Here is a 16,330-nt window from a genome sequence, read left to right as displayed (position 1 = left end):
GCCAACAAACACATGAAAGGATGCTCAACATCATTAATCATTAGAGAAATGGAAATCAAAACTACAATGAGATATCACCTCACACCAGTCAGAATGGCCATCATCAAAAAAATCTAGAAACAATAAATGCTGGAGAGGGTGTGGAGAAAAGGGAACCCTCTTGCACTGTTGGTGGGAATATAAACTGACACAGCCACTATGCAGAACAGTATGGAGGTTCCTTAAAAACCTAAAAATAGAACTACCATATGACCCAGCAATCCCACTACTGGGCATATACCCTGAGAAAACCATAATTCAGAAAGAGACATGTACCACAATGTTCACTGCAGCACTATTTACAATAGCCAGGACATGGGAGCAACTTAAGTGTCCAGCGACAGATGAATGGATAAAGAAGATGTGGCACATATATACAATGGAATATTACTCAGCCATCAAAAGAAACGAAATTGAGTTATTTGTAGTGAGGTGGATGGACCTAGAGACTGTCATACAGAGTGAAGTAAGTCAGAAAGAGAAAAACAAATACTGTATGCTAACACACGTAATGGAATCTAAAAAAGAAAAAAAGGTTCTGATGGACCTATGGGCAGGACAGGAATAAAGATGCAGTGTAGAGAGTGGACTTGAAGACATGGGGAGGTGGAAGGGGAATCTGGGACAAAGTGAAAGAGTGGCATGGACATATATACACTACCAAACGTAAAATAGATAGCTAGTGGGAAGCAGCCGCATAGCACAGGGAGATCAGCTCGGTGCTTTGTAACCACCTAGAGGGGCGGGAAAGGGAGGGCAGGAGGGAGGGAGATGCAAGAGGGAAGAGATATGGGAACATATGTATATGTATAACTGATTCACTTTGTTATAAAGCAGAAACTAACACACCATTGTAAAGCAATTGTACTCCAATAAAGATGTTGAAAAAAAGAACTAGCCTAACATATACTTGCATTTTGTGAAATTCTGTGACATTCTGTGAACAATAATGGTTACTTCTGCTGGCTCAGGATAGGAACAGTCACTTAGGATTTGAGGGACTAAGTCAACCCAGCTCATGTCCATTATTACATGCTCTGAGAACAGAAGTGACTAAAACAAGATACTTTGACTCTCATAATTGGAGAGAGCATTTAAGAATTTTATTTCAAAAGTATCTATGCTTATGGTTCCTTAATCTAGACTACTTGGAGGTTTTAAAATGCAATAAAAATTTCTGACCACTCGGCCATAATGGAAATTTCCATCTCTAACAGTAATATAACACCTTTTTACAAAATGCTTAATAGTTATAAAGTACTTTATAGTTCTAGAACACTGCTACAAACAATAGTTCATTTGATCCTTAACATTTCCTGGTAAGGTAGATGGAACAATTACTACCATTCTTCTGTGATGAGTCCACAGATGCAGAGAAGCTACACAGCTGGTTTCCTGACATGCAGTGAGGAGAAGAACCGTGACTCAAAGCAAGCAGTCTCTCTACTGACTGCACCGTGCCCCTTCCCTTTCAGGATCTTTGTGGATTTGCCTCTTTCGATACCAGATGCTAACGTATGGCTGAAAAATGATGATGCTTACAATGCAGTGCCTTGGCTGGGACAGAATAATAGGGACAGTGATTTAAAAATGACTCTTTTTTTTTATGTAGCAACTACCGGAAATGTGCCTCCTCAACAGCTTTATGGCCTAATTCTTAAATAATATAGTACACTGTATTGTAGGAGAACAATTAAAATTTAGTAAGTACCTGATGAATTGAACTGATGTCAGGAGACCAGAGTCCAGAGAGACTAGGTAAATCATTGACTAAATGAATTGGTTTTCTCTGTACAATAGGAGAAAAACCACACCTACCTACTTCACAATGAGTTAAGGAGCTCAACTAAGAAAACAGATGTGAGACAATTGGGGATTAAATAGTACCTAATTCACTCAACAAATATTTACTGAGTAGCCATTGGGAGCTAAGCACTGTGATAGATGCTATAATGGGATTAAGCACAAACTACCCTACGCCAATGGAAACCAAAGCTTCATAAAATATGGAAAACTGTTAGGAACTTCAGGGAAAGACAGGTGCAGATCAATGAACACGGTAACAGCTTACAACGATGGACAGGCTTACTCTCAAAAAGGAGCAAATCATTCACTGTCCAGTTACAACGTAAAGGCTAAAATACATAGACTTTTGAGTAGATGCAGTAACGTGAACCACATACCTGATTTCCAAGATTTAGTATGCAGCAAAAGAACGAAATATCTCAATTTTTAATCCTGATTACATGTTCAAATCATATGATTTTGGATATACCGAGTTAAATAAAACGTTATTTAAACAGATGTCACCTGTTTCTTTTTACTTTTTAATGTGGCTACTAGAAAATTTTAAATGACTAAGAAGCCTGACTTATCATATTTCTTTTGGATAATGTTGTTCTAGAAGACGTATTACAGCCAAAAAAAAAGTCCGGGCAGTGTATGGTTCTGAAAAGGCTAATCATGGTGTATGATGACTTTGTGAGGCGTGGACCGAAGATACAAGAGAGAATGAGTCAAGTGTCATCAAACCCACAAATCACAAAAATTCTGATGGTTTACGTGGGAACACAACTATAGTCAGGAGGAACCTGCAAGGTATTGCTGGTGATTCCAAAGCAAATGGGTTGAAAACTAAAAGAAGCGAGGGCACAGGAATCATTTTATTTTCCTTCCACCTGAAGCACAGATATTTGAGGGAGAAATAAGTCTATGAAATGCTTGTTAGAACTGAAGTCCAATGTACCTCCAGCACTTTCCCTCCAGCAGTCAGTGACTATTTTACACACATATACTCTGCCTAGAATAATGCTTTATTCAGCTGACAGAGCTCCTTGGTACGTGCAACCAAACTAGTTAATACTGACAATCCACTTACATTACTTATCTCCAATAAATGTTCAGAAAATAATTGATAGTCTCTACGCCCCACACAATCATCAACCAGAATACTGAAGGGACCCGCAGGGATTCAACTGCAAGTGCCCCACGGGAGGCCCATGTCTCATTGAAGTCTCAACACCCAGCCCAGTACTGGTTACACAGTAAGTGCCCAATAAATATTCATTAAATACATAAAAAGTGGTAGTATATTAGAAGGTAAAAGTCCACACCTAGACAATACGGAAAAGGCAGGAACCAGAAATTTTAGACTGGTAAGCCTACTGCTGCAGATGGATCATCAAACAGATGGGGGTGAGCACTGAGAAGTGAGGACCCAGGAGCCAGAAAAGGCCTCCTAAAACCAAGTCACCCAGATGGGCCGTTATTCTTTTTTTCACCCTGCCTCCACTTGTGCAGAGAACGACTTAAGTAACAGAGTAAATCTTCATGTTCACAAGACCTTTGACAAAATCTCTTATTACACCTTTTAAAACTACGGAGAAATAGCAGGCATAATGACATAGCAGTTCTAAGTAGTAATGAGTAGAAAAATCATACAGACAGACTGGTGGTGGAGAGATTGAGGTCAGCTTAAAGAAACAGTGTACTAGGAGTCCCTCTGGGTCAACGTTCTTCTTCAGTGAGTTGGGAGAAGCATGAAAGGCATATTTGCAAGTACCATAAAAGTAGCAGGGATAAGTGTGACACTGGATGTGGTTCAGAAGACCCTAATTGGGCTAGAATATCTGAAAACAGCATGATGAAATCTAACAGGAATAAATGTAGGTGGTATGATTAGGTATACAAATGAATCATAATTAGAAATATAAAAATGAAATGAATGTAGGATGAGGGCAATTTGGTCTGGCAGCAGCTCAGCTATTTATCAGATCGCCACCAGTGCGAGGTGAAAGCTCCTTAGAAAATGTCAATGCAAAGGCAAGCTGCATCAGAAGAAATGCAGTTCCGAATACAGCTTTTTGTTAGTGGTCTTATATTTTCTATCAGCCAGTCCACATTTGGAATGTCATGACAAGAAGGATTCTGAGGAACAAAGGAGAACAAGCAGGAATAACTGAAGGGATTAGAGATGCTTTCTGAAGAGAAGGCCTACAGATGATATATTAGAAAACTTCACGTTCTTAAGAGTTTTCTATCAGAAGTGGTAGCGTACACTGTCTGTTTTCCAGAAGGTACTTTTTTTTTTTTTTTTTTTTTTGTTTTTCCAGGATTTTTTTTTTTTTTTTTTTTTTTTTTTTGCGTTACGCGGGCCTCTCACTGTTGTGGCCTCTCCCATTGCAGAGCACAGATTCCGGACGCGCAGGCTCAGCGGCCATGGCTCACGGGCCTAGCCACTCTGTGGCATGTGGGATCTTCCCGGACCGGGGCACGAACCCATGTCCCCTGCATCGGCAGGCAGACTCTCAACCACTGCGCCACCAGGGAAGTCCCAGAAGGTACTTTTCTGAGAAGGGGAGGGAGTCACAGATCTTTTGAGAATCTGATAGAGCCACAGGCCCTGCCCCCCAGGGAAAAAATGTACACACATACGTTTTACAAACGGTTTCAGGGGGTTCTAAACCAGATTAAGAACCCCTAGCTTAGAAGTTATAAAGACCCAGGTTTCTGTTTCATACTAAAAACTTATTTCTCCCTCGACCTCTAAAGCAATACTCCTAATCAGGAAATTGAGAGAATTCCTATCCTGGGCAGAGGTGTGGGAGAGCAGTTTGGAGCCAATCAGCTATAGGGTCCCTCCCAATTCTAGGATTCCCTAATCTAAAAGGAATTTTGGAATAATTTCATAGGATTAAGGCAAATATTTAAAACACTATTTGTTACTGTCGTTCACCTTACTGTTTTAAATACTCTCTACGCCCATTACACTCCAGAAATAGAAACAGGATCAAAACAAAGGTCATCCAAGCACTAACATAATTTATGAGACATATCTGACAAGGATTTCATTCACTGGATGCACAACCACAGTGGCAGCAGGTATACAGAAATTACTTCTTGTCTCCCAAACAATAAAACATTTCCCTCCACAAGTTGCTTTTTGAAAAACTTGGCTGCGCTAAGGGTCGTGGTAGCAGAAGCCCTACAGCATTTGCAGTATCAGCTCTTGTTTTGTATTTGGTTACAAGGATTTTTCTAAGCAGCTGGTTTATATCATCATCACAGGGCATACCCATGAGTTATTCATTAGCAGCATTACGTAATTTCTATATTCTGAGTTTACATTCTAGGTACATGTTCATTGCTGTCTAAACCTGAAGAGCTTTTGCACATTAGCTAGAAAGGAGGAGGAGAGATACATCTCAACGTTAATTCTACCCTTAAAGGGCAATAAGCAAATGAAAGTACTTGATAGTGATCCTTACTTCTTTAAAATTCAGGTCCTCAGAAATCCTAAGCAGGAAAAGTTTTCTCTTATTCTTTTGAGATATTTTTCCTGGATTTTGCTTGACTTCCTTCTATTTAAATTCCTACCACTAGTTCTGCTAATAATCTTGAAAGAGCTCCAATCCTGAAATAATTATAGATGCATTATATTCAAAATTACTTCAATGTTTGCTACCTACAATCATATAAAACTATAATGACATTTTATATATGCCTGTTGCCAATACACAGCACTGCTGCTGGGATACGATTTTCATAATAAGTAAGTGTGAGAAAGAGCTGCCAGCCTCAAGGAGAAGGGGTGTGTGTGTGTGTGTGTGTGTGTGTGTGTGTGTGTGTGTGTGTGTGTGTGTGTGTGTGAGATTAATTTCTTTACGGAACCTCAGTGATAGATGTTACTCGCTTAAAAGCCCCAACTTTATTTTTGTAATTTTCCTATTGGACTGAAAAGGCAGCCCTTCATTTCTCTACTTTCTCCAATTTCCGTTGCTGTCATTTCCCATTCAGATCAATTTCTCAAAATGGAAAAAAATCTGCCATCAATGGTAGACTTTAAGTGATATGGAGGGATCATTTTTTTCTAGAAGTAATAGCTTTCCATAAAAATTAATGACAGTGGACCTATTTTCTATAGAAAGGATTGTCAAATTCCATCCAAATCTGTCATTATCTTTTTCTTAGCTAATGACATCCAGACATTAAGGGGTCAGAGATCATTTTAAGGGTTACTTTTAAGTTATACTTTCCAGTTGTTTAGTTATAAATGCAGCTGATGAGGAGAATTATACAGGACACTGGTTCTCAAACTTTAATGTGTAGCAGAATCATCAGGAAGGCGTATCAAAATCCAGATTGCCAGGCCCCATCTCCAGAGTCTGCAATTCAGTAGGTCTGGGGTGGGTGGGGACCAACAGGTTGCATTTCTAACAAGTCCAGAGGTGACAGCTGCTGCTGCTGGGGGTCCAGGGACAACCCTTGGTGAACCCCTGGTACAGGATGATCCCTGATATCTAACTGATTGCAACACCATATTTCCTTTCTTAATTCAAACTCTCACGGCTAAGGTTTTTGAATCATACTCTAGATTGGAGCCTAAAATGGCAGACAGCTTCCTGTGGCTTAAGAACCTACGTAAGCCACATCCTCCTCTAACGATCCTGTGGAAAATATCCGTAAAGAATGCAACCCCCTTCTGGAAGAAGAAATCAAGCTGTTTCTTGAGTCCCTCCCTCGTTTTCTTTAAACTTCTTACTAAGCATCTGGAGTGAAATTCAACAGGAAAATGGTTCATAAAACCTATCTGGACGGGGCGCCTTTATTGGAAAGAAGACTGGCATACTCACCAGAGAGGAAATATACCCAGTCGTGTGGTGATAAAAACCATGGCAAACATAACAAACAGGAGATCACAAATTTTCTGAAACTTGGCGTAATTTGCCATTTTGGCAGCCTGTGAAAGGAAGAAATGTGACAGATTAATTTAGTTAAATTGATAAATGAAAAGCTTCTTTCAATATGCATGAGTCTCCTTTAAGATAGATATAACCTACCAGAGGCATAAAACTGCCTGCTACTTTGAAATGTCATGCATGATGCATCATATTTATAAATTACCCGTAAGTCGAGTGAAATGTGATATTAACCATAAGTAGAACTACTGTCAGAGATTTAATAAAATATTCAGCAACCTGAAAAATTCAATTATATGGTTGATTTCAGGAAAACAGAAAAATATGAAATTCTTGCATTACAGATGATATTAGCAAGCCAAAGACGCCAAAACAGGAATTTGGCATAAGAGGTCAAAATAGAAAGTGCTACATAATCCTTTAAACTTTTAATGAGTCCCAAACACTAAGGTCATGAACTTTATAGACAATACTGAGCCTTCCTGCATTTTTTTCCCCCTTTTTACTTAGAATTATAGGTTTTCCTTAAACAGGTATAAGGAGTGCTCTGGGGAGACAGTTTCTTGGCTTATCCTCACAAATTTAGAAATGAATGTGTCAAGATCACATTATTTCAGCGAATCCACTTGGGTATAATTTTCAAATTTACATTAATGGGTCATTTTCTAGATGAAAGTCACTAATGTTCAGAATGTCTGTGAGAATTACACTAATAATTTATGGTAGTGACTTAAGTGACCACTTTTTATATTATAAATTAGTCGAAGGAAGAAATACATCCCTTTCTCTACCATCTACTTTAAAAAAAAAATTTATTTATTTATTTGGCTGCACCGGGTCTTAGTTATGGCATTTGGGATCTGCCTGTGGGATCTTTAGTTGTGGCATGCGGGATCTAATTCCCTGCCCAGAGACTGAACTCGCGCCCCCTGCATTGGAAGCGTGGAGCCTTAACCGCTGGACCACCAGGGAAGTCCCTGCCATCTACTTTTTATAGATGATTCTAAGTAAGAACAGGTGACACTGAAAACATAATTGTCCTTGATTACTGCTTTTTACATTTTCACATATAATTCACAGTACCCACACACAGGGTTATAAATTGAAGAGGTCTTTTAAATTCATAACATTATTTTCTACTTCTTGTAAAGTTAAATTAGCTGAGTCAAACTTGAAAGGATTGTTGACAGTATCCACAGAAGCTATAATTTAATAGCTTTAAGTAAAATACAAAGCTACCAGAGAAATATATTCCTAAGGGGAAATATCTATTAATTGAGTGGAAGCCAGGATTATGAACTTTTAATTTCATGCATACTTTGGATGTGACACCACAACTTATACTAAGAAAGAAAAAAAGCATCTTCTGCCTCCTTCTGGCTACATAAACCATGTAGCTTTCTTTTACATTCATTCACCAGTATTCAATAAAAAAAGCATTTAACATCCATTTTTCTGAAATGTCTAAGCCATAGATTCCACTTTGAAGAGTCAACATATCTCATTATTTGGATATTCTCAAGCATTATTTTATGATGTCAAAGAGAATCCAAATGATGAAGAACATTTGCTTTTAAGCCACATGACTGGGATTTCTGGATTATTTTTCTTTTCTAGATAAAAGTGGTGGATGATGATTCAACCCACATTTTCTGAATTATGGCTCTGCCAAGCATTATGCCATCCATTTCCCCAGACACTAGAGTTGGCAGATTATACAGGATTGACTTCAAAACTGTATATGGCTATATAAATTTCTACCTCCAAGCATACTTAGGATTTAACCACATGGTAACTGATTTTCAGGAAATTGCCTTTATACTAGTTTTATTTCTCCTTTAAAACAATGTGCTGAGGGCTTCCCTGGTGGCGCAGTGTTTGGGAGTCCACCTGCTGATGCAGGGGACACGGGTTCGTGCCCCAGTCCGGGAAGATCCCACATGCCGTGGAGCGGCTGGGCCCGTGAGCCATGGCCGCTGAGCCTGCGCGTCCAGAGCCTGTGCTCCGCAACGTGAGAGGCCACAACAGTGAGAGGCCCGCGTACCGCAAAAAAGAAAGAAAAAAAAATGTGCTGAATAGAATCTAGCTTGAGTCACTTAAAAACCACAGCGCCAAACTATCATCTGACATATCCAACCCATTAGGACTACTTTTCTGTTTCATAACCTTATAGGGACCAGAGTCTTTAATGAAGTGCTGTATACACTTCAAACCTTGACTAATTGCCTTTATAGCAGATTCAATTTTATGGCCTGGAATTTCTGCTTATATTGGAATAACAAATAATTACTGGAGGGCACCTCTATTCTACATTCACAGTGATAGCACATGCTTCAAAGGGGCAGAACTGTGGGCCAACAGGAATTAAAAATAAGCATACAGATTCTAAGACCCATTTCTACATGGAATTTGTACTCTGGTAAGTTCATTTTTGACCAGTTATATAAATTTCTTAGGACTAAAATGAAAAAACTATAGTTATATAACCTTATTGAGTATGTCTCTTCATGGAGGCCATGATTAAGAGTAAATACCGCATCAAAATTTTACTTGGGATTTTATCTTTTGAAATATGCTAGAAGCATTTTTCTTTTTCTTTTTTTTTTGCTACTTTAGTAATTTTAAGTGATAATGGTTTAGAAACTTAATCAAAGTGCAACCAATATTTCCTCAGGTATTCTTAATGCTTACATGCATAGAAAACATAGTTTTTATATAAAATTTGTAATTCATATATACTTTCACTATAAAAATACTAGGATAATATGTATATTGGTAATAAAAACTATGACTACTCATTAATTTCATCAGGATGTACTATTACTAACTAAACAGAGCTATATACACTTCCCAGATAAATCAGTGTGAAACCTGTAACACTAGAAACAAAACCTATTCAAATAGTAATTTTCCTATTGTAAAACACTCGTTCCTTAAGTGTGGAAGGGTTAAGGTTTTCATTATTCTATTAATAAAGAATGCTAACTTGGTGAATGTTTTTTTGCACACCACTTTATATACTAAAGTCTCACTTTCACCAATTTAACCTACAAAGAAACACTCCGCAGTTTCAAAGCAATCATATACTAACTTCTCCCAGCACCATCTATCAGACCCTAGAAAAACTGATGATCTAGGGGATTTCCTGAATTCCAAATTTTGTATTCTTGTAGATGAAAGAAAACTTTTACCTCTAGAAGAGCGTCGGCTGAATCATGGAGACAGAGGACTAGGGTCCCTACTCGGGCCATGTTGTTGACATATGAAAAGGTAATCAAAAAAATAGATACAAGATGATGCAGGAACATAACGCCAAAGTCCTGGGAAGGAGAAGACACAGGCATGTTAGTTAGGACTTCGCAGCAAGGCAGCTTTTCCATTCATCTATTCAACCATTCATCCAATAATTTTAAGGCTCTCTATGGGTCCAGCACTGGGAACACTAATGTGAGTAAGGGATAGTTCTACACTTTTGAGAGTTTACTGAGTCCTGGGAGAGAAACACAGGACACCAGTGACTGTGAAAAATGTGATCCACACCAGGACTAAGGGCAAATCATAAAGGGTGTTCTGTACTAAGCCAACGAATTTGAAGTTATGGGAGGAACTGCCATAGGATTTGGTGAATATTGCCTGCCATATCAGTAAACAAAGGATGTTGCAGCCATCAAGCCATCACATTACAGCCTCCCCTAGAGTGAGCCCTGAGGAAACTCAGGATGGAAACAGGATGCCCCCCATCTAGCAGTCAGCTGCTGCAGCCACCCCTGACAGTGCACCCTGAGGAGACTCAGGATGAGAAAGCAGAGGATACTGGCCCCGGATAGCTGAGGTGCATATCGAAGGAATGATTCCAGGGAGCCCAGACTCTTGCATCTTCCCATACATAGAAAAGAGCTAAATTCCTTAACTTGAGGTATCTGGCTTTCTTTCATCAACAGTAATCTTTTGTTGTTCCGACTACCTGGTGTTTGTTGCAAAAAATCCTATATATTCTGGCTCCCCCTTTGTCTCTTCGGAGCAATCTCTCAGTGATTGGAGATGCTCTGTCCCCAGCTTAAGGACTCAGTTTTGTCCATCATTTATTTGACGATGTGAGAATTATGTTTTATTATATAATTCTCAACTTTTAGGTTGTGCATTTTTTTTTTCAGTCGACAGGTTTTAAGCAAAGAAAGGTATTACTTGGATTTGTACTTTAGGAAAATCTTTTGGGTAGCAGTGCAGGTCCAACTAGACCACTTCTCTGACTATGAGTGGCTGGAGATTTGGCATCCTTCTCCTGGAATATGCCCAATGAGATGTTAAAATAAGAATCATAATATGTTGGCATTTCTGATGGGTCCTACACAAACAAGCTCTCAATTTTAACCATTATCCATCTACAGTCATTAGAAAAAAATAACTGGCAAAAGTAATGGTAAGCTGGCCATCCTCATTTGGTCAACTTCAAGGGAGCTGCTTCTTGGCCCATGTGAAAAGATCATCTTTCTCTGGTACTGATTTATCTTCTGGCCACCTGGTTTATTGTAACATGGAATTTCTGTTGCTTAGAAATGGTGTCTCTCTTACTGATATTTTTACTCTTATTTAATCTGAATTTCTCCCAGAGTAAACTTGAACTTCTCTGGGGCTTAAATGCCAGGACTAGCCCTAATGATGATCTACTTGAAACCATGGAGAAAGAGGACTACTCTCTTATGGGCCATTCATGTAGAGATACATTAGCCGAAATGAGATGCATATTTTGCAACTGAGAAAGAGAGAAAAAGAGAGCAAGTGTGTGCACACATACATATTCTGTTGATGTCAAGCAGTTTGGGGTCTGAAAGGTCAACTATGATGACTTTTAAAGGGCTTTAAAACATTTAAACAATATTTTTTGTTTAGATCCTGAAAGTGACTAATGATAATCTGTAAGTAAAGAAATACTGCTCCCATTAGGTCATTTTTCCATTTATTTCATTGTATAGCCCCCATATTGAAAAAATTTCCAATTACTTGATTTTAATTTATATAACTTACACCTATAAAGCTAGGGATTTTTCTACTGTTTAAATTCCTGTACTACAGAACTCTTTAAGAATATCATTTTATATTTTATAAAATCAAGCTTTAAATGACAATGATGAAATAAAGTTAAATAGATATATTTAAAAAAACACACACAATGTTTAAATGGTTCTGTATACACTTTGGTGAACGTGTCCAGAGGTTACTTACTTTTCTGCCTTGGAAAGTGCCAGACATTTACTGATAACCATATTGATTTATTACTAGGATAAACAATGTATTAGTTTCTTAAATAAGGTCGAATAATTTTAAAAATGAAGTACAACTATTTCTCTTATTTTCAATTAACCTAGTCTCCGTGTTGCCATGATGGTGAATACCACTGTTGGCAGAATCATCTGTCTTGCATTAATTCATTCTAATGGCCACAGTAGAATTACAGTACCAAGTTGTGCAAACTCCTGCCGCCTGTTGACCTACTACTATACTCCTTCCTCCAGACCCACATTTGCATCTAGTTCTCAGCTCACTGGCAGAGAGAAATGAAGACCATGCTCTGAGTTTATTTAATCAGTGATTATGGACAGACCCAACTTACCAGTTTTACCTACTTCTCTTGATTTTCTCTGATGCTTTTGTAGTCTCTAGGATTTCCCTAAAGCATTAGAGTTGAACAATACCAAAATGCCTAAGGCATATGAGAAAAATTGCTTTGATAACGTTTCCCACGGGAAGATGAAGTCTCTTCACTACAGGCTGTTATCAGAAATGTATCACCTGGCGTACAGTGATCTACCAGACAATAGCGACTTCAAAACAATGGATCAATTAAAGTGGAGCTAACCTATCCACTGACATTTTATACTGTTTCATAAACATAATTAAATAAAAACACAGAGTGCTAATTCAACAGTTCACTGAGTTTATATTCGCCCATGCTGAATTCACAGATTTTAAAGTCTAACTAGCTGAGTACCTAACCAGAACAATACTTTCCACATTTCTCATTGTTCAGCCCTAAATGATTGCTCTTGATTCACTGAAAGAGAAGAGGTTTTCTCGATTTAATTTTAAAATGAATAAACATAAATTGATTAAAACACGTATGGAGGATTAGGGCCATTTTATAATTAAGTTTCCTAACATGTATCTGATATATATGTCAATAAATAAAACAATGCCCTTGGCAATATAGCAAGGCTGTCCTAAAAACAAAAGCCTTATTTTTCAGACAAAGTTTGCTTTGTGAAGATGATTTTTGCATATAAATCCCCTGGTCCTAGAAAACATTTATGACTGAGGGGCTCAAAGCTATGCTCATTGAAGAAGACCAATTTTCATTATACTGTCATATCTGTATGAACATGAAAAGCATGAATAATGGATTTTGTCTTTTACACTTCTGCTTCAGAAAGCATTATACACAATGAAATACCTTTAATAAAATCCCTGCAATTATTATTTTTTGTTACTCTCATTCCCTCACCCTGACACATTTTTTTGAATAGGCAGTGAATCTGGTCCAAATAACAGTTTTTAAATGAATTGTCAATTTAGACTTTACCAGTGCATGGTGGGAAATGCCCATCCTCATGTTTGTTACTGCTGAAAGTGACTGGGTACAGGCAAGTTGCAGGAAACTCAGCATTTTAGGCTGAGAATATTTTCTTCCATTTTCAGTAGCACCAGTTAGGTAGAGATTGTGATTTCTTGTTGGTCCTCATATTGAAGATGGATCCCGAAGTCCTTAGACAAAATTGACGACTCGCCTGGCTACCTGCATCAGTGGTCCCCAACCTCCTGTCATTCTGCCATATTGTTTCTGGATACGTTCATAGCTCTAGTCAAGGGGTCCTTCTACATTCCCTTCCTGATATTTACCCTGACCCCAGCCCTCATTCCAGTGGCTTCTCCTACGTTAATTATCAGAGACAAGGGGAAAAAATAGATATGGACTTGAATCAAGCACGATTAGAATAAGCCTAAAATGAAAAGATTCAAGGAAAAGCCTTTCATTTTAATACCAGAAGTTGGTAAGAAAACGCTGTTTTTTCCTTATTATATTTCTGAATGACATTTAGAGAACCCAGAACAGAGTCTCAGTCTGTTCTGTGTAGCTTTCACATCAGAAACTCGTAGGTGCAAGTAAACCTGTAGCTACTTGGGCTCCATCCCCGACTCTTAGAATGAGAATCGGCATCCTTTTTTTTTTTTTTATGTCAGAAGTTTTATTGAGCTTCCTATGACATCCTGTTTTCTATAATTCTTTATCGGGCTTACTCCAATATTTGTTCTTCATAATTCCTTTATCAGGCTTACTCCAATATTTGTTCTTCATAATTCCTTTATCAGTACCTCCTACAGTTGCCCCTAACAGTGTATCTAGTACATATGATTAGTCCCATCCTTTAACATTCCTCAGTAAGGTTAGGTAAGTTTACTTTTCTCACAATTATTCCCCCTTTTGATAAAACATGATATCAGAGTTTTGATATAATTTGCATTACAGGGCTGATTTCTCTTTGGGGTGTTCTTTTTTTTTTTTTTTAAACATCTTTATTGGGGTATAATTGCTTTACAATGGTGTGTTAGTTTCTGCTTTATAACAAAGTGAATCAGTTATACATATACATATGTTCCCATATGTCTTCCCTCTTGCGTCTCCCTCCCTAGAATCGGCATCCTTAACTCAGTTCTCCAGGGGAATTCTCTGCACAATAAAAGATCGGCATCAAAGGGCCAGAGAGGTCACCCTCTCATTAAGACATAAGTCTGATGTTCTATATGATGCAACTCCATTTGCAATGGTCAGGCTGAAAGAGGCTTTGAAATAATACTCTGTTTTCAGGAAGCACCAGAAATTCACCTTGATATACATATTTTTATGAGAGCAAAATTAACTCTATTCTCATTTTTAAACAACTCACTACAAATAAGAAACTTGTTCTCTAAATTCTCATTTGCTAGACAAAGTATTAACAATTTTATGCAGTTTCTTTTGGGAATAATCTTTGTAACAAATAAAGAAAAGCACTGGTGAACCTTCTCAAAAAGGAGTAAGAAGACCAAGGTTTTAAGTGATGGCTGATTTAGATGCTCACGTATGGTGAAAAATATGACATATCACTATGCAAGACAAAGAAAAGACTCTTCTTTCTTGGATGCAAGTGACATGTGCCAGCTTTCCCAAATTTAATAAATATCATAAATAAATATCATTAATAAACTTACTCTAACTCATGAATAGAAATCAGGTAATACCAGGTCAACCATTTAACAGATTTTCAAACTCTCTATGAAACAGAGGGACAGAAACATAATTTGAAACTGATTTCATTTTATGGCAACTATAGCAGTAATAGAAATCTCTCATTTCTGTGTGTTTTGTTTTTTTAAAACAACAGTTTTCTTATTTGAGTCTTCAAGGTACAAAGAAATTAGCAGGACTTTTAACAGAGTAACATGCTCTTTTTTCTAGAGATCAATAACACTCTCCCTATTTCTTCCCTGGCGATTGTGCAACCTGGGGGTAAAACTCAGAATGTTGGGGAGCAATGTGGCTGTGCAGGAAGTGTACTTCAAGCCTGTAACTTGGAAACGTGCAGGGGAGAGTGTCCACTCAGGTTCCCCCTCCACTCACGGAGATGGGGAGAACTTCAGATAAAACTTACGTGTGACAAGAATAATCGTAGTTAAATACTTTTCCCATTGAGGGAATATGAAAATATAATAGATTTTCAACCTTTGGCTATGGATAGCTAAAGTCCTGACTAAGAGTATGAACATATATATATTCCTCTTAAAAAGCAAAGAAACAAACGACTACAAAACTGTCCAGGTTGTAAAGACAATGACTGCAATGAAAGTATACTCAGAGTGATTTATAAAAATCAGTTGATTCTGATTTGCCCCATATTAGGCAACTTGAAAATTATACCTTTCTCTTACCAGCACATGACGCAAGGAGTTCATATAATGTATGTAAATGTAAATGTCAACCTTTGGGTATCTGGAATCTCCCACATTTACTTGGTTATTATATTTTTAGCTGGCCTTGAGTTTTGGCTCACTCTAAAGAGAACCAGTTAAATGTGCCATTTAAAGAAAGGTATTTCAAATAACAAGTTCTTCAAAAATTGTAACTAAAGTTCGCTCTCATTCTCATGTATAGCCTATGCACTCTGGTGTAAATATTTATGGGAAAATCTGGAAATAGATGAAAAATTGTGATTTATTTGGGAAATGTTTAATTATAAAGTAGAGGAGTCCTGGCAGGAATGATTCAATTATCTCATCTCTAAAAGCAGTCCATGAATAAAACCTCATTCACACAAAATCTAAAGTCAAATTTATTTTTATACTTTTTTTCCCCAATAGACTAGATTTTTCACCTTTGGGCCTAAATATATACAGATTTAGGTCCTTGAGGGAGATACCTGTCTCCTACAAATATAATTGTAAAAATAGTAAATGCTAAGAAATTAATTGGTTAAAGACTTTAAACTTGCTACTGTTACTATCAAAATGTTTTAAAAATATTTACTGATAGGCTTCCCTGGTGGCGCAGTGGTTGAGAGTCC

General features: G+C 37.6%; 1 protein-coding gene across 3 annotated transcripts in view; it reads right to left on the bottom strand.

The window, feature by feature from the left end:
* CERS6 (ceramide synthase 6) overlaps positions 1 to 16,330 on the bottom strand; it is a 311,390-nt gene that overhangs the window by 39,132 nt on the left and 255,928 nt on the right. For all 3 annotated transcript variants that reach the window (XM_024756640.1, XM_024756642.1, XM_024756641.1), the window contains exons 7-8: positions 9,929 to 10,057; positions 6,672 to 6,778 (exon numbers count right to left, since the gene is read on the bottom strand). In XM_024756640.1, the coding sequence (XP_024612408.1) occupies positions 6,672 to 6,778; positions 9,929 to 10,057 (236 nt within the window). The remainder of the gene's footprint in view (positions 1 to 6,671; positions 6,779 to 9,928; positions 10,058 to 16,330) is intronic.

This window comes from Neophocaena asiaeorientalis, unplaced genomic scaffold, assembly GCF_003031525.2.
Source record: "Neophocaena asiaeorientalis asiaeorientalis breed wild unplaced genomic scaffold, Neophocaena_asiaeorientalis_V1.1 scaffold6, whole genome shotgun sequence".
NCBI lineage: Eukaryota > Metazoa > Chordata > Mammalia > Artiodactyla > Phocoenidae > Neophocaena > Neophocaena asiaeorientalis.
This window is presented reverse-complemented; position numbering and strand designations above follow the sequence as displayed.